Raw genomic sequence first — 22,347 nt, 5'->3', positions numbered from 1 at the left:
CTCCCTTTGGAACGTAAGCTCCGCAGGGTCAGGGAACTTTGTTTTGTTCACAGACTCCTAGAAGGGCCTCAGGCTCCCAGAACGCTGACCCAGACCCTCTACCCAGTCAATTGATGAGAAAATAAGGAAACTGCAACACCAGCCACGGTGGTTGCGGATCTTACTCGCGCTGCGTTGTAGATGCGGAATATCCTACTGATGATGTCTTCTTCCAGGTCAGCAGAAACAAACTCCACCTGGATGGGGCCGTGTCGGTGGACTCCGTTCTCTGGCCAGTACTGCGGACACAACTGGAGTCAAAACACAGAAACGCGAGGTTAATGATCAGAATACATTTACTGCTCACGTCTGGACAAGGTCACTACCAGCATCAGGCCCCAATGCCCATCATTCACTTCATTTCCTTTCCTTTCTCTTTTCCTTCCGCCAAGTCGACCTGTTGACTTTCTTGTTGGCTGAGCCCTTAATTCCTCCTGTCCATCTAGTACTTTTTTCTCTATTTTCTGCAAAAGCATCACTAAGCCACAAGGAATTCTGCCTCCCAAGGAGGTCATGTGGGCACTACTGAATACCATCGCTGTAAGATCTCTTTTGTTGCTGAAAGGCACTCTTCTCCGACCCTGGGGAGATGCCCTGAGCTGCTGTTACAAGAGCAAAGACATTTGAGATGACCCACTTGACACCCAAATCTCCAACCTTCCATCTGGGCTCGCCTAGCAGTATGTAATCACTTTGAGAACAGGGCTGTTTTGTGACAAAAGACTGGCAACAGTGCTGGGTTGCATTTTTTCACGCTCTGGTCCAAACCCTCCCAGCTCAGACCTAGGAAACACGGTGGAATAAGAGCAACCGCTTTGGGCTTCAATTAAAAACTCAATTTCCTAGCGTCTCACAATCCAGGTATTGATGACACTGGGGAACCAGGACTACTGCTGAGACATGGAGCAGGTGACGAGTGTGGCGGGCAGGGTGCCAGGCACGATGCAGATGAGGGAGGGGATCTTGCTTACCACTGCCCTGCAGCAACACAGCTTGGAGACAGGTGAGAAAAACCCCCGTCTGTTATCACAAATCTTTTCTAAAGCTCTGCAGGCATGCACGCAATGCATGATCAGTTGTTCAGTTGAGTCTGACTCTTTGCAACCCCACCGATATAGCCTGACAGGCTCTGCTGAGTGGGTTGCCCTGCCCTCCTCCAGGGAATCTTCCCAATCCAGGGATCGAACCCGAATCTCTTACATCTCTTGCATTGGCAGGCAGGTTCTTTACCACTGAGTCACCTGGGAAGCCTTCTAAAGCTCTGAGACCCTACTTAAAGTTGGAAATGAAGCTTCTTTGGGGACTTGGTATGCAGTGATGTTTTGGGAGCAGCATTTAACTCTTTTTTCCAATTTACCGGAGGGACAAATGGCTGGGGTCAGGGCAAGAGGAAAGCACTTCATTTATTTTAGTCTATTTCTTCTGAGCCAAGAGCAGATGAAAACATCTCATTTTAAGCAGAATGATGTACAATGAAGGTGAGAACCTACTGCCTGAAATTCCTTTTTCTGATGACTTTTCTTTTCCAAAGGATTTAAAATCTCATCATGGAAGGTTACAAAGGTTGATTTATATCCAAGATTGCAAGATGGTTTCCAGTGGATCAAACGAAGCCATCTCCCTCCCTCTGTTATAGAAGCTAAAGGTTTGAATTTCATGACCAAGTAGGAAAATAGGATAATTGAGGGTCCTTTTTACATGAGCTGAGTCTATAGTATTTTAGAAATTACATTTATTTATTTGAAAATAAGGCTTCTGGGCTTCCCAGGTGGCTCAGTAGTAAAGAATTCACCTGCCAATGTAGGAGATACGGATTCGATCCCTGGGTCAGGAAGATGCCACATACCGTGGAGCAAACTAAGTCCCCGTTCCACAACTATTAAGCCTGTGCTCTAGGGCCTGGGAGCCGAAACTACTGAAGCCCATGCACCCTAGAGCCCGTGCTCAGCAACTAGAGAAGCCACTGCAGTGAGAAGCCCATGCGCTGCAACTAAAGATTAGCCCCAGCTCATGGCAACCAGAGAAAGTCCGAGCAGCAATGAAGACCCAGCACAGTTAAAAACAAAAATAACTATATAAAGGGCTTTCATGGTGGCTCAGTTGGTAAAGAATCCGCCTGCAGTGTGGGAGACCTGCGTTCGATCCCTGGGTGGGGAAGATCCCCTGGAGGAGGGCAAGGCAACCTACTCCAGTATTCTTGTCCGGATAATCTCTACGGACAGAGGAGCCTGGTGGGCTACAGTCCATGGGGTTGCAAAGGGTTGGACACAACTGAGCGACTAAGCACACAGCTATGTAATAAATAAAAGCTTAAAAAAAGATATTGCTTCCATGAAATTTTTCCTTCCTCACCAGTGCTTCTTGGTGACAAGTTATAAAACTGCCTCGTCAAAAGACAGCTCGCTGAAGTTTATTTTCTCTTTGACCCCCAGGGTACCCATGTTAAAATGAACAGGCATATGATGGGAAGCAGAGATGGGAAGAGAAGCCCTAGCACACACATCTGAACTGTCCTGCCCGTTTTCTCCTGACGGAGCCAGCCTTGCTTTCTGTTCGTCCTCACAATTCAGCCCTCAATCTAAAGCTCATCACTTTCACCAGAGAAACAGGAACGGCCCGGCCAGCGCGGGCTCCTGGATTATGGCATTCTGCATCCCGCCCAAGGAAACCGTGCGGAAAATGACTTAAATAGTGCATAACACGTCCATGAACTGGGCCTATAAATACTTAAAGCAGCTGAGTGCTATTCTTGTGTGATTGCAGAGACTTTCGGTTCAAATGCTCCGTTTAGTGCTCTCTAAAAGGCCGAATCCCAAGAGCACCCTTTCTGCAAACCAGCACTGGCTCCATCTGCTGAGCGGGATGGGGACCTTGGTCTCTCCCACCGGGGCAGCCAAGGCTCGGTATGAGCCCAGACAATTGTGGCTTAGAACACAACTTTAGAATTCAAGTGTTAGTTGCTTAGTCATGTCCGATATTTTGTGACCCCATGGACTGTAGCCTGTCAGGTTCCTCTGTCCATGGGATTCTCCAGGCAAGGGTACTGGAATGGGTAGCCAGTCCCTCCTCCAGGGGATCTTCCCAATCCAGGGATAGAACCCAGGTCTCCTGCGTTGCAGGCGAATTTTTTACTGAGTTCACGACTGACTGACTAACACACTTTAGAATTCAACAGCGTCGTCCAGAAAGAACGTGTGTAAACCACTGATGTCTGGTTCACTCATATGGAAAAAAAACAGTCTATCATGGCATTTCAGTATTCACATTAGGGGAAAAACAACGATTCTGATGAGGGAACACTTGCTTATCCTCTGTCTGTGACTAAGGAACCTTGAACGAGTGGAGCTGAACGCACGGCATGGTGAGTTAGAAAGCCAGAACCCTTGGTCCTATTTCTGGTTGTGTCATTGAGGTTCCCCAGCTGTGGTGTCTGCTTGTTTTTATAAACGGTTGCCACCCATCCTTTGGAAAGGAGAGGATAACCACGGAAGACTTCTGAAATATTTAAGCTTCTTAAGTAAAAAGGACTAGATGAGGACAAGCATGATCATTATTATTTCATTAACTAGCTTTTGGGCTACAGCCTTAACAAGACAATGCATTGCTTCAAATGTAATAAAAAACATTACAGGACTGAAGTGAAGGCCCATGGGATTTTTGGCAGATTGATGACAATTAAGTGGATTTTAGGAAGGAAAATTTTTGTCCACTTTGGCTGCTGCAATATGTCAGACTTTCATTTCTTTTTCTTTCTTTTTTTTTTTTTTAATTTGTCTCTATTAGACAGAAAATTAATTCCAATCCAGAACAAGTTTATTCTTACAACACCCCAAGTTCAAACTTCCCACAAGGGCCTCTGTCACAGCAGGTCAGCCCGTGACTAGAACAGCCAGGCCTTAAAGCGATAAATCCAGCTCCCAGGACCCCGTGTTCACTCTGGCCTGACAAGTCCTTTTAGCAAAATCCTTCTAACCCCATTAGTAATACTGAGTCACCACCGCCCAATTCTGTCTCTCTGTATAAAAAGAGGAGCTACGAACAAATCACATTCATCATTCTGAGTTTTCCTTATCTTCCAGTCTCGGTTTCATTTCTCTTTAATATATCTTTACCAAAGAGTTGACAAAAGTAATTGCTATCCCTTAGAATGGCATGCCAGTCTCCACTCTTTTCACCCTGCTAGGCTGACTGCCACCTGTGGCCTCCAGGTGGGCCATGCCAGGAGGCTCGGAGACACTCCCAGCCCGGATCCGGGGCTGTGTCAGAGGTTGACGGCCTTTCTCATCGTCTCTGGTCTGCTTGCTCTATGCCCTTCAGCCCCTGGGTCAGTCCTGACTGCCTGTTATTACCCTGCATCTCTCTCCGGTCAGCACTCCCATCCTTCACGAACAGCCCAGATTATGACCCTCTGTTTCCCTGTCACTCACTCCGTCTCTGAGTCCAGTCCATCTTTTTGGTCTCAGACTATTTTCTGCTGCCATCCCAAATTACATCTGGTTTGTATTATTTTTTGTCAAGTTTTTTTTTGTGTGTGTGTGTGCGGACTATTTTTAAACTCTTCACTGAGTTTTTTTTTTACAATATTGCTTCTGTTTTATATTTTTTTCTTTTTTGCCATGAATCATGAGGAATCTTAGCTCCCCAACCAGGGATCGAACCCATAGCCCCTGCATTGGAAGGTGCAGTCTTAACCACTGGACTGCCGGGAAAGTCCCCCATCTGGTTTGTAACAGGCATCTTTGGCTCCCTGTCCTTGCTTGGGGTTTGTAACCTGCTGCCAGGGGACTGCATTCTGGATGTGCAAACACAGGAAACACAGACAGGACCCTAGGCCGGGCTCTGGCAGCCATGGTCCATGCGTCTCACCTGGGCGGGGTCCACGTCGTTTAGCATCACCACAGACGTGCAGTGATAATCCAGGACCAGCCTCCAGAAGTCTTTCACCGTGTTTGGCAGAGGATGCTGGGTGACTATGAAAGCCGAGGGTTGTTTATAGCTCTGCAGACGCAAACAAGAGAGATCTAAATGGACCCGGGAGAACGTGACAGGAGGAAGCTAAGTTATTTTGTACACATGGGAGTCCGTGACATAAAACACTGAACATATTTAACAACTGTTGAATTCTACCACCATGGTCCATGCCAAAACAGGCCAAATATAGACTCATCTGCAGAAAAATAATGCTAAAGTCACCTCACTTTCATACTAATAAAACTTAATAAGCATCTCCTACAGTTTTTTTTTTTTTTTTTGTATTTCTGGTAGAAAGGCAATGTTGACTCTACACATAACTAATTTAATGGAGAAAATTTAACTTCACTTTAAGATATGCATGATTAAGATAGTTCCATTTCTCCTAAAATCTGTGCGCTTATTATTTAAATGTGTGAGATGGTGTTACTTAATCCTGCCATCCAAGGACACACACGCTTTTGACAGCTCTGTAGAGCGTCAGACCAGCTTAAATACCTTTTTACCCATATCACACCAATAGAATTAAAATTTCCGTATTAGCACTGAAAATCCCCATTCACTTTTCCCATCAATTGAATAGCAAATGCTCATTCAGTTAGAAGTAAATAGACTGACAGGAGGTAATGGGTTGTGTACTATCTGTGCTGACAGGCAATTTCTCCCCCGTGTTAATTACTGCCTAAATTAGGAGGAATGGGAACTAAAATAATGCTGCAAACCATATTATCCCACTTCACTGCCTTCCTGACTTAATAGCTGTCTCTTGCTCTCCAGCCAGCAGGTTAAAAAATTGAAGTGCTCAGAGCCCCGCCGACACACCCTTCATTTATCAGCCCTCCTGGACCGGGGTCTCCCAGAGACCAGGAGCGTTGGTCCCGACACACAAACAGATATGGAGGCGGAAGTGCACTTCGCTGAAAACAGGGTTCACGGCTTTAAAGGGAACCAGGGAGAGGACACAGGCGCCGCCCCCGGAGGAACATCCCGCCGTGTCCTGCCCAGGGAGGGGGCGCGCGGATGGAGGGGGCTCACGTCCATGAGGGCCGCGTTGATGTAGTTGCTGCTCTCGCCGTCGATGGTGATGAGGAAGGGCAGGCAGCGGTCGGGCGGCAGGATGTCCATGCAGCGGTTCTTCTCGTGGTTACGGGGCAGCAGCGCGATGCTACAGTCTTCCACGCGCAGGGTCGGCGTCACCATGTTCAGGGTCTGGAGGACAGAGCAGGTACGCTCAGGACGAGAACCCCATGTCCTGTGCAGACCTCAGGGGACCCCGTGTCCTGCAGCTGACAGCCCCACTCCCCAGACCCCACTTACACAGTGAGATCTGTATTTCTCTTTAGTTTTCAGGACTCTGTGCATAGACAGAGCCCATCAGACACAAGGATCGCTGTGTGTATGCAGGATCAGGTGCCAACGAGTCCAGCTAGGACTGGACACCAGGGCGTTTGGAGGGAGAGGTTGGCAGGGGTCAGGCTGGAGTTAGGTGTGGAGTCAGGTGCATTCAGACCCAAGGAGAGCATGAGAAATGGCACAGAGCACTCAGGTGGCGTTAGTGGTAAAGAACCGGCCTGCGAATGTGGGAGAGGTAACACATGCGGGTTTGATCCCCAGGTCGGGAAGATCCCCTGGAGGAAGGCAGGGCCACCCACTCCAGTACCTTGCCTGGAGAATCCCGTGGACAGAGGAGCCTGGTGGGCTACAGTCCGTGGGGTCAAAAAGAGTCGGACACGACTGAGCAACTTAGAGCGCATGCACTCTTGCCAGCAAGCACCCTGAATGTGCCTGCCTTGGTCTAACTGTTGGGGTTATACTGTCTGTCTGGCGTCTGCACCCTGAGCAGGGGTGGGGGCAGGGAGGGCCTGGCTCTGCCAGACCAGTGGTCTCGATGTGGGGACGCTAACTACTTCAGCACATGGTCTGGCTCTCAGGATGGTGTGGGGGGCGGGCAGGGCTCAGACATCCAGTGGGCAGCTGCCAGGGATCCCACTAAACACCCAACAGGACAACCCCTCGGCCGTGGACAACTGAGCCCCCAGCGTCAACGGTGCTGAGGCTGAGAAGCCCGGCGTGGGCTCAAGGGTTCCAGAGCCGACTCTGAGCTGCTTCTTCGGAGCAAGCTCACAGCCAACTGTCCCTTTAGCACGACCTACCCGGAATTCCTCCTTGATCTGGCTCGAATTGGTCTGCGGGTCCAGCTTGTTCATGTCATAGTAGAGAGACCTGACCTGGGAAGCGGGTACCGAGGTGTCCCCACAGAGACAGGCTTCCAGAATGGCATCGTGGATGAACACGTACTGCTCCTGGGGAAGCAGAGAAACCAAGGTAACTCCCAGGAACCAGAGGAGGAGGGGAGGCAGCCCCTCGTGGACCAGAGAACGATGGTTCACCTGTCACAGAGCACGCGTTCCTTCCAGAGAGAAGGCCCGGGAGGGGACCTGGCCGCTCGGAGGGGGCTGTCCCAGGGCCAGTAATCCTGTCCCTCTCCAAAGGGAGGGCAGGGCATTAGTGACTGGCCATGTGCGGAGGACAGCAGGAGGAGAGGTAAACAGGGGCTTGGTGCAGAAGGCTTCAACACACTGATGGAAGCCACTCAGACACTGGGCCTTCCCAGGTGGTGCTAGTGGTAAAGAAACCACCTGCCAATGCAGGAGATTTAAGAGATATGGGTTCGATCCCTGGGTCAGGGAGGTCCCCTGGAGGAGAGCATGGTAACCCACTCCAGCATTCTTGCCTGGAGAATCCCCATGGACAGAGGAGCCTGGTGGGCTACAGTTCATGGGGTTGCACAGAGTTGGACACGACTGATGCGACTTAACATGCACGTACATTAGTAAAAACATTAACTTCCTAGGAGCAGGATGAAATACTTATTCTCAAACACTTAAGTTTCTGGCACACCTTGAATTCTAACTTAGAGAAGTTCCAGAGTGCTTCCAGAAAGTGGGCAAATTCCCACGATGCCAGGCCACTCACCGGACAGAATTTTTAAGGACAGTCAGAAGAGAAGGAAATGCACAGAGATTACCCTTAAAAATCACTCTGCAAATGCCTGCCTATTCTCAGGGGTGGTCTCGCTCTGGTTACCAGCTAGTTTAAAAGACACAGTAAAAAGAAACGGTATTGAAATCCTGAAGGCTTCAAAGTGGAGCCTCAACCGGGACCCTGGATGCAGAAGCAAGGGGAAAGCTGGGCTTGGGGAGCAGATTCTGTTACCTGGCAGACTCCCAGCCTTTTTCATGTGTTTATGAGAGGAGAAAGAAAAGGAAGGAAGGGGTGGGGTGGGAAGAAAGGATGGCCACGTGCCTCGCCTTTTCTGCTGGGGGTTTCTGAAGATAGAACCGCAGCTTCTCTCCCTCCCCAACCCCCGCTTGGCCCTGGGACGTGGGCAGCGGGGACGGAGCCTGAGGCTGGCGGGGTGGGGGTGACAGGGGTTCAGTACCTCGGTCTGCACCATGTTCACCCTCCGAGACCGCAGCTCCCGCACGCAGTTGTAGATGTCCACCACCCCTTCCCGCTCGGCCATGTCCAGCATGATGTCAATGACGATGAAACAGCCGGTCCTGCCTGCACCAGCACTGCACGGAGAACGGGGCTCAGTCAGGGGGGCAGGAGGGACCCCCGCTGCTGCTTCCTCTTAGATCCTCGCTGGGGCGAAATTCACAGAATGTGGAACGACCACCAGAAGGTGTACAACTCAGTGGTGCCTGGCACCCTCGCAATGCTGTGCAACCATCGCCTCTGTCGAGTTTCCAAATGTTTCCATCACCCCAAGGGGACTTGCACCCGCTTGCCCCCGTTCGGCCCCCACTCACCTGCAGTGCACCACCAGCGGGCCCGCGTTGGGCGGGCTCTTGGATTTCACCTGCCGGACGAAGCCCAGCAGCCCGGTGGCGTGGTAGGGGACCCCGTGGTCCGGCCAGCCCGTGAAGTGGAACTGTCTGATCTCTCGGATTTCGTGGACGCCTCGCTGCCAGGGGCCAGTCAGCATGGGAGAGAACACAGGGAAATAGATGATGAGGGGGTAGGAGGGTGCCAAGGACCCTCAGGGTCAGGGAGCCTGGGGCTGGGAAACTCTGACTGCTGGGAAGAAAATCATTCTTTGAGATAATACAGACTCTGAGAACTCGTCTCAGGGAGGAAGATGTTTGTAGGGGTGGAAGGGGAGGTGATGCTTGGGGGACACGCGAGTTTACAGGCAGTGAGTGGATAGTGGTGGGCGCTGACTCCTCGAGCCTCCTCTCTAAGCTGTAGGCTCTGTTAACAGTCTGTGTGTCACTCATCCTACAGTGTGAGGAGCGAGCCCCGAGACACAGATCGGGGCGGGAGGGGTCTAAGGGGTGTTTATGTCTCGAGACAAGCCGCCGAGACGCAGACCCCTGTTCAGCTCTTCCACGTCCTGGTGCCATCTGCACCGGGCACTTGGGCTGCACACACGCCAATGTGCACAGGAAGGCTCCTGGAAGAAGGACCACTTCCATCCAGACCGGCCAGAGGACCACTTTTCATTGGAACTCAAGTTTGTTAGGCTTCTCTTTCTAATTGGGGTAAACACTGAATCCATGCATCTGGTCACCAACACTCAGATGCACACGCAGCTCTTCAGGTCTGACTCCAGGGTCTGGAGTGGCAGAGATGTGGAGATGGTGCACCCTGTCTTCAGTGGTCGGCTTTCAGGAAGCAGGCATGTCAGCAAACACGAACCATGGAAACCAAGAGGTATTTTTGCTGGAATTCTGTTAGATCAGCAAACTGAAGAGGGAGGGTGGTCCGCCATACAACTGAAGGGGAGGCGGAAGGAAACAGACTTCAAGCATTTTTTTTTTTAAATTTACTTTTGTTTTGAGAATAACTAAGTTGATTTATGGGCTTCCCTGATGGCTCAGGGAATCTGAGCTGCCAATGCAGGAGACATGGGTTCCATTTCTGGAAAATCAGGAAGATCAGGAAGATCTCCTGGAGAAGGAAATTGTAACCCACTCCAGTATTCTTGCCTGGAGACTCCCATGGGCAGAAAAGCCTGGTGGGCTATAGTCCACGGGGTTGCAAAGAGCTGGATGTGACTGAGTAACTAAGTACGTTAAATTGATTTTTATCCATTTTTTTTCTTCCTAACTATGAATCTATGCATGAAGACTGTGTTTTAAAATAAGAGTCTGTTTTGAAAACAATTACCTCCAGAATCAAGGGTGGAGGTAACCTGAGATAAAACTTGACTTTCCCCCTTCTCTCTTTCCAGCACTGTTTCCTGGACACCATCTCTGTGTTAGGCCCTGGGTGTGGTTTTACTATCTCAACACAAACTGTCCAGGAACCCTATGTTCACCATCAGTCACTGTTTGTGGAAACTTAGCCAGGAAGAAATTTATGTGCTTTGAAAGACTAGAAGAGGCAAACAACTATAGGTTCTAAAGATAAGAGTTGTTTGCTATCACGGTGTTCATTTATCTTGGTTTAATAACACAAAAGTGCGGAAGCTTCATTTCTCTTAGAAAATCATGCTGTTCTTTAGTTGGTTTAAGCATTAAGAAATTAAGCCGTCAGGGGTTCACAAAAGAAAATCAACACTGTCATCTGCTAAACACGCTCTGTGACCCAGAGCAAGATTCCTAGGTGGTTAGGAGCCCACATTTCCTCTTGCTGAAACCATGATAACAGTTGGCCAAAGCCTCCAGCAGAAGACAAATGGTGAGCTTGTGTCACCTGTGAGTGCTCCCCTGGCTTTACATAGGACGATGGGGCAGGGCTGGTCCCAGGAAACAGGAAAGCCTATAATAAATATTTCTTCATTCCAAAGAGGACAAGAGAGCACTTATGTCCACGATACACTGTTGATTTTAATTTTTTTGAGCACTTCTTTTTCTAGCTTTGCTAGGTTTCAGATCGAGCATCCCCAGATTCTGAACTCCATCCATCATGCGGTGGGGAAGGGGCATCCAACTGATGCAAGACTCATTCTCTCAGCAGGGTAAATGCGTGTCCGGGATGCAGCAAACCTCTTCCCAAAATAAACCTTTCTCTCTAATGTGCTCACTACGGATGAGACGAGCAGTGGAGTGGCTTCTGAGTCACCTCTCACTCTTGTTCACAGGCGCGACAGTTCCCTCTTTTGCTGTTTTGTAATACATTTGGGGGGATAGATCATAGATGTGATTGGTGATCACAGTCCCAACACGTTGCAAGTTGATATCAAGTATATTTTTGTTTGTTTTTCATGAACAAGATTTTGTTTTTGTTCAGTTACTAAGTCGTGTCTGACTCTTTGCGACCCCATGGACTGTAGCATGCCAGGCTCCTCTGTCCTCCAGTGTCTCCCGGAGTTTGCTCAACAAGACTGAATGTGATATAAATCAGTATCATCATTATATATAAATTGTAATAAGTATTAATGCTATATAAAGGTGTCTGTATAGCCAAAGCTATGGTCTTTCCAGTAGTCATGTACGGATGTGAGAGTTGGACCACAAAGAAGGCTGAGTGCCAAAGAGTTGATGCTTTCGAACTGTGGTGCTGGAGAAAACTCCTGAGAGTCCCTTGGGAAGCAAGGAGGTCAAACCAATCAATCCTAAAGGAAATCAACCCTGAATATTCATTGGAAGGACCGATACTGAAGCTGAAGCTCTGATACTTTGGCCAACTTAGGTGAAGAGCCAACTCATTGGAAAAGACCCTGATGCTGGGAAAGATTTTGGGCAAGAGGAGAAGAGGGAAACAGAGGATGAGATGGTGGGATGGCATCACTGACTCAATGGACATGAGTGTGAGCAAGCTCCAGAAGATAGTGAGGGATAGGAAAGTCTGGATAGGAAAGTCTGATGCAGTCCATGGGGTCACAAAGAGTTGGACACGACTTAGTGACTGAACAATAATAACAGAAGGTGTGATATTTACTTCATTCTCCTTGTACTATAATGGGAAGGAAGACGCCTAGTAGAGCCTAATTCAGAGAGGGTGCTTGATAAGTAAGTGTGGGATGGATGAATCCCTAGGTGCATGTTCTTTCTGACAGGTTCCAGGCCATATTCCTGCTTTTCCGAGTCCTAGGCACCTCCTTGCAGAGGGAGTTTGGTGTTTATAGCCAGCTTCCTTGCTGCCCGCATCAGTGGGGATAGATTCCCCCGACAGCTTAGATCCACAGAAGCTTTTCAGCTGTCTTCCTCCAGCCAGGATAGGCACTTTGTCATTTAACATCTGTTCAGCTCCAGGTCATCAGCCTCATGGGAAACGAGAGCGGACCGCCCCATGCAAAACAGGCATTGATCAGTTTCAAATTGCAAACCTTCCTGCTTGTTTGCAGAATGAAGCCCAAACCTATTTTTCACCTTTAGGTCCCTTGATGTAAATCGTCTCAAAATAGAATCAGAACTGCAGGACTCTCAAAGCACACACTTCACTTGGTTGTTTCTCTCTCTCTCTCTTTTTTTTAAGGTTTCCTTTCTAATGAGGAAGTTTAAAACCTACAAGAAGTGCTCCGCAGAAGTACTAACGATTTGTTTTCCTTAAAGATTCCAATTGCCTGGTTAGAAAATCACTAACATGTCATTCTGATTTTCCCAAATGCCTTAACAAGCTCCTCATCCTTCCTTCCCTTCCACCAGCTCTTTGCTGGCTGTCTTAGGACTAAAATAACTGGGTGTTTCAGAAACATTTCTGTGCAGCTGGGGATAGAGAACTCTAAGAGGTTAAAAAAAGAGCAAAGAAACAAACAAATCCTTCCTTTAGCCAGTGAGATGCATTTTCAGCTTATTAAAGAGCTGACTATTGTTCAAAGGACTCCATGTTTAAGTGATGGCTTTCGGATGATTTTTTTTTTTAAAGAAAAAAAATATTCGGGGTCTTTTATCACTATCTGTTTTAATGCAGTTATTCATGAGTGCTCTTGCCAAGAGCCATACAAAAATCCTCCATATGCTTTTCTTTTTTTCCCTCCTGATTCTGCCTAAAAAGGAAAAAAAAAACTGACATCAAAGTGTGAGGTTCAGAACTTAAAGAATTGAGTCAACCAGAACTCCACATTCTTTGAAGTCTTCAAGCCTCCTGTCTGCTTATTAAAAAAGACAGGCTAAGGGGAAAAAATGCTAAATAGTATGAGAAACAGATTAAAATAAACGAAAGTCTCTTCAGTCTTGTGATTCTATGACAAATAGGGATTTGAAAGCCAAGAGAGGTGTTCAAAACATGGGGGTAAACGAGCCAGGAGGCAAATGCTGCCATTTCTTCATTTCCCACAACTGGTCTCGTTAGTCTGGAGACTGCGTTGAGATGCAGGGGGAATAAGGGCTGGAACCAACTGCCCAGAGGTTCACTTACAATCCTGGGGTCTCTAAGGGTGCCCACCACTGGGCAACTCATGCCAGCTTTGCTAGGTCCAGTGTAGGGTTCAGCCGCAGAGAACCAGCTCTGGACAGAAGCCTGGGGACCCCAGAGACAACACCAGGGGTCCCCTTCTTGGAGGACAGCAAGGCAGAGAACTCGCCGGGCACATCACCTCCGCTCCCCGCCCCCCGCAGCCTACCTGTGACACTTCTCGGGATGGACTGCAGTGTGCTTCTCCTCCGGGCCCTCCCTATGTCGGCAGAAAGAGGGGGGTAAGGAGATTCCCTGTTATGCCCAGAGCAGCAGCCCCATCCATGCGCGTGGGATGAGCATTCGGGACGCCGCGCCCGCAGGGACCGAGGGCTGAAACCAGCATGGGAGGGAGTGAATGGACAAGCTGGTTCATGCAGAAGCGTCCCGTGTCTACTTATGTATGTTTCCAGGTAGACGCTTCCACCTGGAAAGTCCATCATCTGCATGAAACCACAGGCTGAGAAAGCCTCGAGGACATGAAGGGTATCCAGGAGGAGTTAGAACCTGTGTCTCCACGCTGATGCTAACTCAGCAGCGGGGAACTCACATGGACATACAGCATGAAGGACATTTATCAACTGCCTCCGAACAATGACAGAGAGACGGGCTGAACAATACCAACCAGGGTGAAGAGAAAAAGGAAGTGGACAGCTAGGTGTATCTTTTGGTTTAGTGGCAAAATACATATTCCTATGAAATGCGAATGATTTGCTTCAAAGATGGAAGTGAGGTGCTGCAGGACCAGAGGGTAGGATGCAATCTTGAGTCATCACTGGCTACAGCCTACCTGCGTTCAGGTGAGACCACGGATGAATTATGCTGGATAAGTTAATGAGGCTGATATCACTAATGTCTGACTGTAGCTTTTCAAAAATAGTGTGAAAGCTTACCTTTTCAACAGCAAATGTTCTTATCACATATTCTGCCAGTAGCTCTGTTTCTATTAGGGTAACTTTAATGTCTTTATAGATCTCCGTGTCATCTGGCCAGTATTTGCAGCATTTGACCTTTAGAAAACACAAAGGAAATGAGGCTAAAGTGAGGTTTTTTTTTTTTGGAGTTCTCTAAATGCTGGGTCACAGTATAATTTATAGGATACAATTTGTGCACAAAATCAGAAATATAGCTTAACTCTGTTCTTTTAGATCACCTGTATATTTTTTTCTCTCCCCAGAATAAAACACAATTTGAGTCATGGGAGGAATAAAACCTAGGAATATGGTCTAAAGTTAACAGAATGTATTTATACTACAAATATCCCAGTTACAGTAACCATTCATTTCCTGTCTATTTCTACTCAGGAGTGGCCTGGAAAAATAAACTACAAAAGGTGGCTTGCAATATTTTAGCTCCTCTGAACTTTAAATTTCTTCTAGTTTCAGAAACTGATGGAACATTTTGGAGGAGGACCAAGCAGGAAATTGGAGCCAAAAGTCAAGATTAGAGATTTTTTTTTTCTTAAAGAAGGCAATAGCTATGTATTTTTCTCAAGTTACAATTACAGGTTCATTTTTTGTCTAAGTAAATTCAGTGTACAAAACCTGGTGAACTCCCCGTGTTAATGATTTCTTCAGTCACCCAAGCACAAAGCCTGGAGATCCTCCTCCAAAACCCAACCAAGTGCCAAGTCGAGCAAGCTGTTGAAACAGCTTTCAAATATGTTTTCCGGCTTTTTATTCCCTCCGCCACCATCTTTGTTAAGGCTCTGCTAACTTCCTGTGTGGACATCCCCTCCTCAAGTAGCTGCAAAAACCCTTCCAAGTGTGGTCTCCCTGGCACTGACTTGCTCTGCTCAGTAAACTTCTGTTTCCAATGACTGCCCGTGAAATTAAAGAGAAATTAACTTTGGCCTGGCACATAGAGGTCTTTTTTGTACTTGGCTGCAACTAGACTAGCATCTTCATCCTTATATTTTCATTACCCTTCTTTCAAGCCACATGTATTTTGTGTTCAGAGACAAGTGGTCTGCCTGATCCCCCAGCAGACCTCATGGTCCAGACTCCTACTCAGGCCCCTCCCAGACACACAATTTGTCCAGCTGAACATTTCATCTGTTCTTTGAAGAGTATCTCAAATGCCACACCCCTTCAAAATCTTTCCCCCATGGATGTGAGCTCTCTGTTGATGATCTGACAAGACGTGCCAGTTCTGTTGCTATGACACTGGGTGATGGCCTGCTTATTACTTGAAGGCAAGCAGAGGGCTTTCTATTGCTTATTTCTGCCCCTGGGGCCCAGAGGAGTGGTCATTAGGAGAAAGGAAGCCTCCTTCCAAAAAGGTGCTTGTGGGCAGCCTTCTCCGAGCAGAGGCACCTGGCTGGGCGGGCCCAGAAGCGGCGGCCGAGCCATTCTGCATCCCGCCCTCCCATCTCATCTCCCAAAATATCCTGAAATGGCTTGCCACATCTGTTTCCAGCCTACTCAAAACCTTTCTAAATTGGGTTCACTTTAGTATCTTTTTAACTGCTTGGACTTGTGTCAAGAGGAAAGTATGTTTCCTTCTGGATGCAGGCTTTCCACGCCTCCGAGTCCGGGCTTGAGTCACCTCCTGGCCTCTACGTTTTGTGGATACAGATGTTTAGACCAGTGGTTACTGGGTATCTGTTGGAACCCAGGCACGGCAGAACCAGACGCTCTTCTCCACTGACCGCGCTGCGCGCCCCGCACGGCTTCCTCACCACCTAAGGCACCAGACAGTCTTCAGCCCAGAATGCCAGGCCCCTATCACACTCGTCCAGTTACCCGGCATCTCAGTGCCGCTTCCATCCGGCCATCACCTGGGCACCCCGTGGCCAAGGCTACTGCTGCTCGTGATCATGGAGGGCGGCAGGGGTGCATGATGGTTTCCTGCCTCCAACGCGGCATGGTTGCCGGCTTTAAAATTCACAAACACGAAACAGTACAGGAAGCAGAATAACTCCTGGATTTCTAACTGCCTGCACAAAGGGTCATTTTTAGCCAGCAGCCCAAATGATCCCATGTACAATAAAGTCAGAGACCCCCGGACACTCAGGCTGTAGCTCCCAGGCTGGCCACACGTTACTGTGACCTTCAGGGTGTCTTTGGAAGAGGGCATGGCAACCCAGGCCAGTATTCTTGCCTGGGGAATACCATGGACAGAGGAGCCTGGCGGGGCTGCAAAGAGTTGGACACGACTGAGCACGCCTGCATGCACGCAGGAATTAGCAAAGGGTCCTGTGACGTGGGGGTGGGGAGAGCTTCACACCCAGTAGAGCCAAGAGGAGCCACAGTTTTCAAACACTCCTCTTCCAGAGTATCACGACTGTCAGACCCAGCTCTTCCTGCCTGGACTCTACTTTGAGACCCTGGGTTCTCACGACCGTGGCCTCACCAGTGGCCAGCTTGAGGGGAGAGCCAGCAGGGGTCAGGGCCGGCCGATTTGCCCCCACCCCCGCTTCCTTCTCGCCCTGGCTCACATCCTGAAAGGAGGAAATGAGAGGCTGGCCCAAGGACTGAGAGGCACTCACTCCAGTGATGAGTGGATGGTGGCTGGGAGAGGCTGCGGACAGGTCTCAAGAGCAGGGCTCTTTGGAGGAGAAGCTCATGGTCAATTATGCTGTCTTCAGTCTCTCCAGGCCCGGCTTCAGGGACAGATACTGAACAGGCAGCCCTGAAAAGACTTTAGCTGCCTGGCCTCTTGGGGTGGGAGGGGATAGGAGGGGAAGGGGCAGGAAGAAGAGACACATCCAATGGCAGCATCCTCCATTCGTATCCCTGATCACAAATGGCTCCGTTTTGTGGATGCTCTGTATCACCAGCTCTTTGGGCGGCAGGACGGAGGCTGGGGCAGACCGTGAAGGTCTGTTTCTGAGCTCTGTGCCGGGCCAAGGACTCATTTTGCTAAGAAGCCTGTGATCATGGAGGATGAAGTCAGCCCTTCACTGCGGCCACCATTGCCCCATCAAACAGACACAACCATCGAGGAGGTGGCAGACAGGAAAAGGACAAAGGCACTGGTACAAGTTTTGATCCATCAAGGGGTTTTCAGCAGACCCTTTCTAAAAAGACATCCAGAGAGAGAGTGACCACGTTCTATTAACAGCTGTGTCAGGGGCCGGCTGAGCGTGGCTTTGCTGGGGACGCTGTTGACAAGAGTGGGGAGGTTGCAGGGAAGCACAGTGACTGAAGAGCCCTGGTTAAGAGCCGCCTGCCAGCGAAGCTTCCAAAAGAACAGGTCTATAGTGTGCAGGATTTTTTGTCTTCAACAGAGATCTCACAGCAATGAGAACATTCACTCAGTTAAATACCCAGATTTCTCTGGGCCCTGTGTGATGAAGTCAGATGGAGGTGCACTGGCCTTTTTCTTGCTGTCTTGTGGTGGTGCTGCAGTTGATGATGTGGACCCCTGAGCCTCAGTTTTCTCATGCACAAAATCGGACTATAGCATTGCTCTTAGGGAGACTGTGAACAGTGAGACAGGCTGTATAAAGCAGTACCTGGCCTGTCCTAGGTGCCCAGCTCCTCCCTCCGACACCTGCCACATTCGGTCCTGCCTTCTCCTTTGGGCAGCACATCTGAAGCCTGCTCTAACCACTGGAGGCCTGGATAGTATGAATTTGGGGGAATCACTTCATGGCACCAGCAAGTCCCTCTTCAGGCTCCTGCTTCAACCTCCTTCTTCAGGGCTTCTGATTTTCTATCCGGTCTTCCATTGCTGCTGCTGCTGTCACTTCAGTCGTGTCCGACTCTCTGCGACCCCATAGACGGCAGCCCACCAGGCTCCCCCGTCCCTGGGATTCTCCAGGCAAGAACACTGGAGTGGGTTGCCATCTTCCATTAGCATCTCTTAATTAATGGATATACAATACTTAGAATATGCATAAGGTCACATCCATATCCGTAATATTTCTTTTCATCTGCTGTAAAGAAACACGTGGCCCGACGCCTCCTGTGGAATTCTAAGCGTCATCTTGCAGACTTCCCTGGTAAATGTCCTGTTCCTTTTCTCTCCTGCCTAACTAGATGACAAACCATAAGCACTTTGAAGAAACACATATACCCAGGCTGCTTGTTCCTCACCTTGTTCAACAGATTGGCCGTGACTTTTAGCCATTCCTGAAATTTAAATCATCCTGCTGAAGGACGGAGACTTGCCACCCCTGAGGACAATGATTAGTGTGTGTCCCTCTCTTGGTGCCTCCATTTTTCAGCTGTAAAATGGGGATAGTGCAGACTTTCTCTGTTTTCCTAGTTTCCTCTTAAAGTTACAGAGGAAGGCAAGGCTTGAATCAGTTACATTAATATGATGGTTGATGGTGGATCAAAATACAGAAGGAATACTTACTGAATTAGTATAAGATCATCAAAGGTTAAGGCTATCTTTACTCAGGTCACAAAATGTCAATCTTAAATACCCAATTCGTTAAAAAAAAGATCGATGAAAGGCAATCATGAGAGTTCAAGACAGAAAAATTTCAGTAATGCCTACAAAAATAATCTGTCTCTTCCCTTTCACATATGAATTGGATGTCTTAGAACAACTTAAGAGATTCTGTAAAAAAATTATTATTTTGTACTGCTATATATTACCTATGTTTTTTTTTTTTTTTTGTTTGTTTGTTTGTTTTTTTTACTATTGAACTATTTCCACATGTTATTAAGGGGAAAATCTTTCCTCTCTCTTACTTCTTCCATTGATCCTGGATCTGGTGGTTCTTGTAGAAAAGCAAGTGTTCTTTGTATTAAGGCTCCAGGTGCACTTGGAACCTTAATACATCTTCCTTGTAGGTGAAGAAGTCAAAGTGTTAGTCGTTCAGGCATGTCCGACCTTTGTGACTCCATGGACTATAGTCCGGCAGGCTCCTCTGTCTATGGCATTCTCCAGGCAAGAATACTGGAGTGGGTAGCCATTCCCTTCTCCAGGGGATCTTTCCAACCCAGGAATCAAACCTGGGTCTTCTGCATTGGTAGGCAGATTCTTTACCATCTGAGCCACCAGGGAAGGCCATCTTGTATGTGAATTAGAGCTTATTCTGACATCCAGTGTTCATCTTTAACTTTTTTCTTTTGTCACTCTTTTAGTGACAAACGTGAAAGGAATTATAAGTCAATCTCTTTGGGAAGATGATAATCTTTAAAGCATCCATTGGTTCCCTGGCATCCCTTATATATTGATGAGGGTGAGCATCTCTGGTTCCTGCTTCTCATGGCTCCAAGACCGTTTACCACCTGTTATCAGAAATATTCAGGGAAGCTCAACAATCATCTTCCTACATGACTCTGAGATCTCATTTGGATTTTTAATAAACAGTTACATCCTAATGAAGTCTTCATCAAACTGACTAAATATGTTAAGAAATCATTAGCTTAAATTACCAGTGCAAAAAAGAACCTCCTTTGGGAGAGCCCCAGACTGGGTTCCCAGACTTTTGGCAGATGAATTAGTACAACAACACAGCGGAGTCGGTGGGAGTTCCTGGGAACCAGGCGTTGGATAAAGGGCTCAGGGTCCCTCCAGTGGGTTCATTAAAGAGGGAAAACAACCACAACACATCCGACGCAATTTACATGCCAGGTGTGCGGCTGTCGGCAGGTGCCAAGGAAACTGACGAGGGTCCCTTCCCACAACACATGGGCTGTGGGGGATGCATAGGGGCGGCCAGGAAGCCTTAGATAATGACGGGTTCTGGCAGGTGTATGGGGGAGCCCTGCAGGAGGGAAGTGTGATTTCTCAGTCCTTTGCACAGGTGCTGGGACTGGAGGCCTCCCAGAGGCTCCAACAGGGGCAATTACAGCGGCCTAATGCAGGGTGCTCCAGGGCAGAGATCCGGGGAAAGCTGCTGGGCTCTGACTTAATGAATCAAGTCTGTGTAAACAAACAGCGTCAGCCTGGCTCATGCCTGATTCATGAAGCACCCGCTGTGTGCAGTCAACATGGTAAGCAGCTAGTTGCTGCCCCTAAAAACCATGTCATTTTCATTTCTTCAGTGGTTTGTCGTCGCTGTTTCCAAGCGTGGAAGATGGGCATGTCGTCTCTTGACAAACGTGCTAGATGAATGATGGGAAATGGCCTGGAATTAGGTGTGACCTTTTCCCGGAGGGCATGTGACCTCTTGTCAACACCCCCAGATTGCACCAGACGTTTAAAGGACAGACGCCATGAAGCACATCACAAATTGAATTCAGGCCAGTCCATGGGGCTGATGGTGGCAGGGGAGGACTCTTAGAGCTTACCACGTCCCTGTAAACCGGGTGAGGATCTGGAAGGATTTTTTTTTTTTAAATAAGCTTATATATATATATATATATATATATATATATATAAGCTTACCAGACTAAAATTACCAGTTTCTACGAGGCTGTGGGCTTCCATTTAAGGTTGAACTTGAACCCTGGCCCCTGTTCTCCCCTTCAGCTGCACACTATTAGCTGAAGTGTCCGTGGCTATTTGTCAGCAAGAATTATTTCCATCGAAAATATCATCAGGGGCCACCTTATATGGGATGGGTCCTGATGGAAGGAACAGAGACCACCTATTTATTCCAAGGCAGGTAAATCAGAGTGAAGCCTGCATCCCAGTAAAAGGTATCATGTCCAACAGACATTGGGCTCTAGTGTCTGAGGCTTTTTCACTGGAATAATTTCATAGCACAGTCTTCCTTTGACCTCTTAGCCAAACACCATGCTGTCCCGAGTTTTCCTTAAAGAAGGAGGGTTTATCATATGAAAACAGCTTATGTCTAGTCATTGGGTCCTGAGACAGCACATTTTGAAATTTCAATTAAGCAAAAAATACGCACATGCCTTTACTTTATTTTAAAAAAATCCAGTAGTAGTTGTTATTTTTAATAATTACCTACTTTTCAAAGTAATTTATCTTGGGATTACTTTAAGTGAAGTGAAGTGAAGTTGCTCAGTTGTGTCCGACTCTTTGTGACCCCATGGACTGTAGCCTACCATGCTCCTCCGTCCATGGGATTTTCCAGGCAAGAATACTGGAGTGGGTTACCATTTCCTTCTCAGGAGGATTTGAAGTGAGCTCCGATGCAAATACGTTGTTGTTCAGTTGCTAAGTCGTGTCCGACTCTTTGCGACCCCAGGGACCGCAGCACAACAGGCTTCCCTGTCCTTCACTAGCTCCTGGAGTTTACTCAAACTCATGTCCACTGAGTCAGTGATGCCATCCAAACATCTCATCCTCTGTCGCCCCCTTCTCCTCCTGCCTTCAGTCTTTCCCAGCATCAAGGACTTTGCCAATGAGTTGGCTCCTCACATTAGGTGGCCAAAGTATTGGAGCTTCAGTTTCACCATCAGTCCTTCTAGGGATGTTGAATATTCAGGGTTGATTTTCTTTAGAATTGATTGGTTTGATCTTCTTGCAGTCCAAGGGACCCTCAAAAGTTTTCTCCAACACTACAGTTCAAAAGCATCAATTCTTTGGCACTCGGCCTTCTTTATGGCCCAACTCTCACATCTACACATGACTACTGGAAAAACCGTAGCTTTGACTATACGAAAAATCTGCTAAATAACTCAAGGAATATTCTTATCGGGAAAGCAAAGCAGTGTGAAGCAGTCTCCATATCTCTTCCTCCTCAACACATGAGGCTGTCAACACTGTGTGTGAGATAAGTGAGGACTCAGAATCAATCATACATTTCAGGGGAAGAAACAGGTAAAACATTGAGCTTGGCTGTTTCACAGTGAACTAGTGGATACTAACTGCTCTAAGTGGGGCAAATTCTCCTTTGTTCACTTTGCTGGGCATTTCCTGAGCTCCAGAAGGGAGAGACCACACAAATTTATAATGCTGTCTCCTCCCTGAAAGGAGTTTGCTTTTATGGCAGAGTTGAAAAAATTTTTTTTCGGTAGTCATTACTGCTTTTATAGCAAAGTATTGATGTGGGGCTGAAAAGGTAATTTATTAAAGTATTTATTTATTTGTTTGCTTATTTGGTTGCATGTAGGATCTTTAGTTGTGGCACACAGGATCTAGTTTCCTGACCAGGGATCAAACTTGGGGCCCTAC

General features: G+C 47.9%; 1 protein-coding gene across 4 annotated transcripts in view; it reads right to left on the bottom strand.

Moving 5' to 3' along the window:
• Positions 1 to 22,347, bottom strand: part of PTPRM (protein tyrosine phosphatase receptor type M) — a 637,795-nt gene that overhangs the window by 18,350 nt on the left and 597,098 nt on the right. For 2 of the 4 annotated variants that reach the window (XM_065932554.1, XM_065932555.1), the window contains 8 exons: positions 14,250 to 14,366; positions 13,526 to 13,576; positions 8,826 to 8,980; positions 8,453 to 8,588; positions 7,164 to 7,313; positions 6,046 to 6,219; positions 4,906 to 5,037; positions 165 to 290 (listed from right to left, as the gene is read on the bottom strand). In XM_065932554.1, the coding sequence (XP_065788626.1) occupies positions 165 to 290; positions 4,906 to 5,037; positions 6,046 to 6,219; positions 7,164 to 7,313; positions 8,453 to 8,588; positions 8,826 to 8,980; positions 13,526 to 13,576; positions 14,250 to 14,366 (1,041 nt within the window). The remainder of the gene's footprint in view (positions 1 to 164; positions 291 to 4,905; positions 5,038 to 6,045; positions 6,220 to 7,163; positions 7,314 to 8,452; positions 8,589 to 8,825; positions 8,981 to 13,525; positions 13,577 to 14,249; positions 14,367 to 22,347) is intronic. The other 2 variants (XM_065932556.1, XM_065932557.1) reach the window with 1 other exon arrangement.

The sequence above is a fragment of the Muntiacus reevesi genome, chromosome 4, assembly GCF_963930625.1.
Source record: "Muntiacus reevesi chromosome 4, mMunRee1.1, whole genome shotgun sequence".
NCBI lineage: Eukaryota > Metazoa > Chordata > Mammalia > Artiodactyla > Cervidae > Muntiacus > Muntiacus reevesi.
Note: the sequence above shows the minus strand (reverse complement) of the source record. Positions and strands in the feature narration are given on the sequence as shown.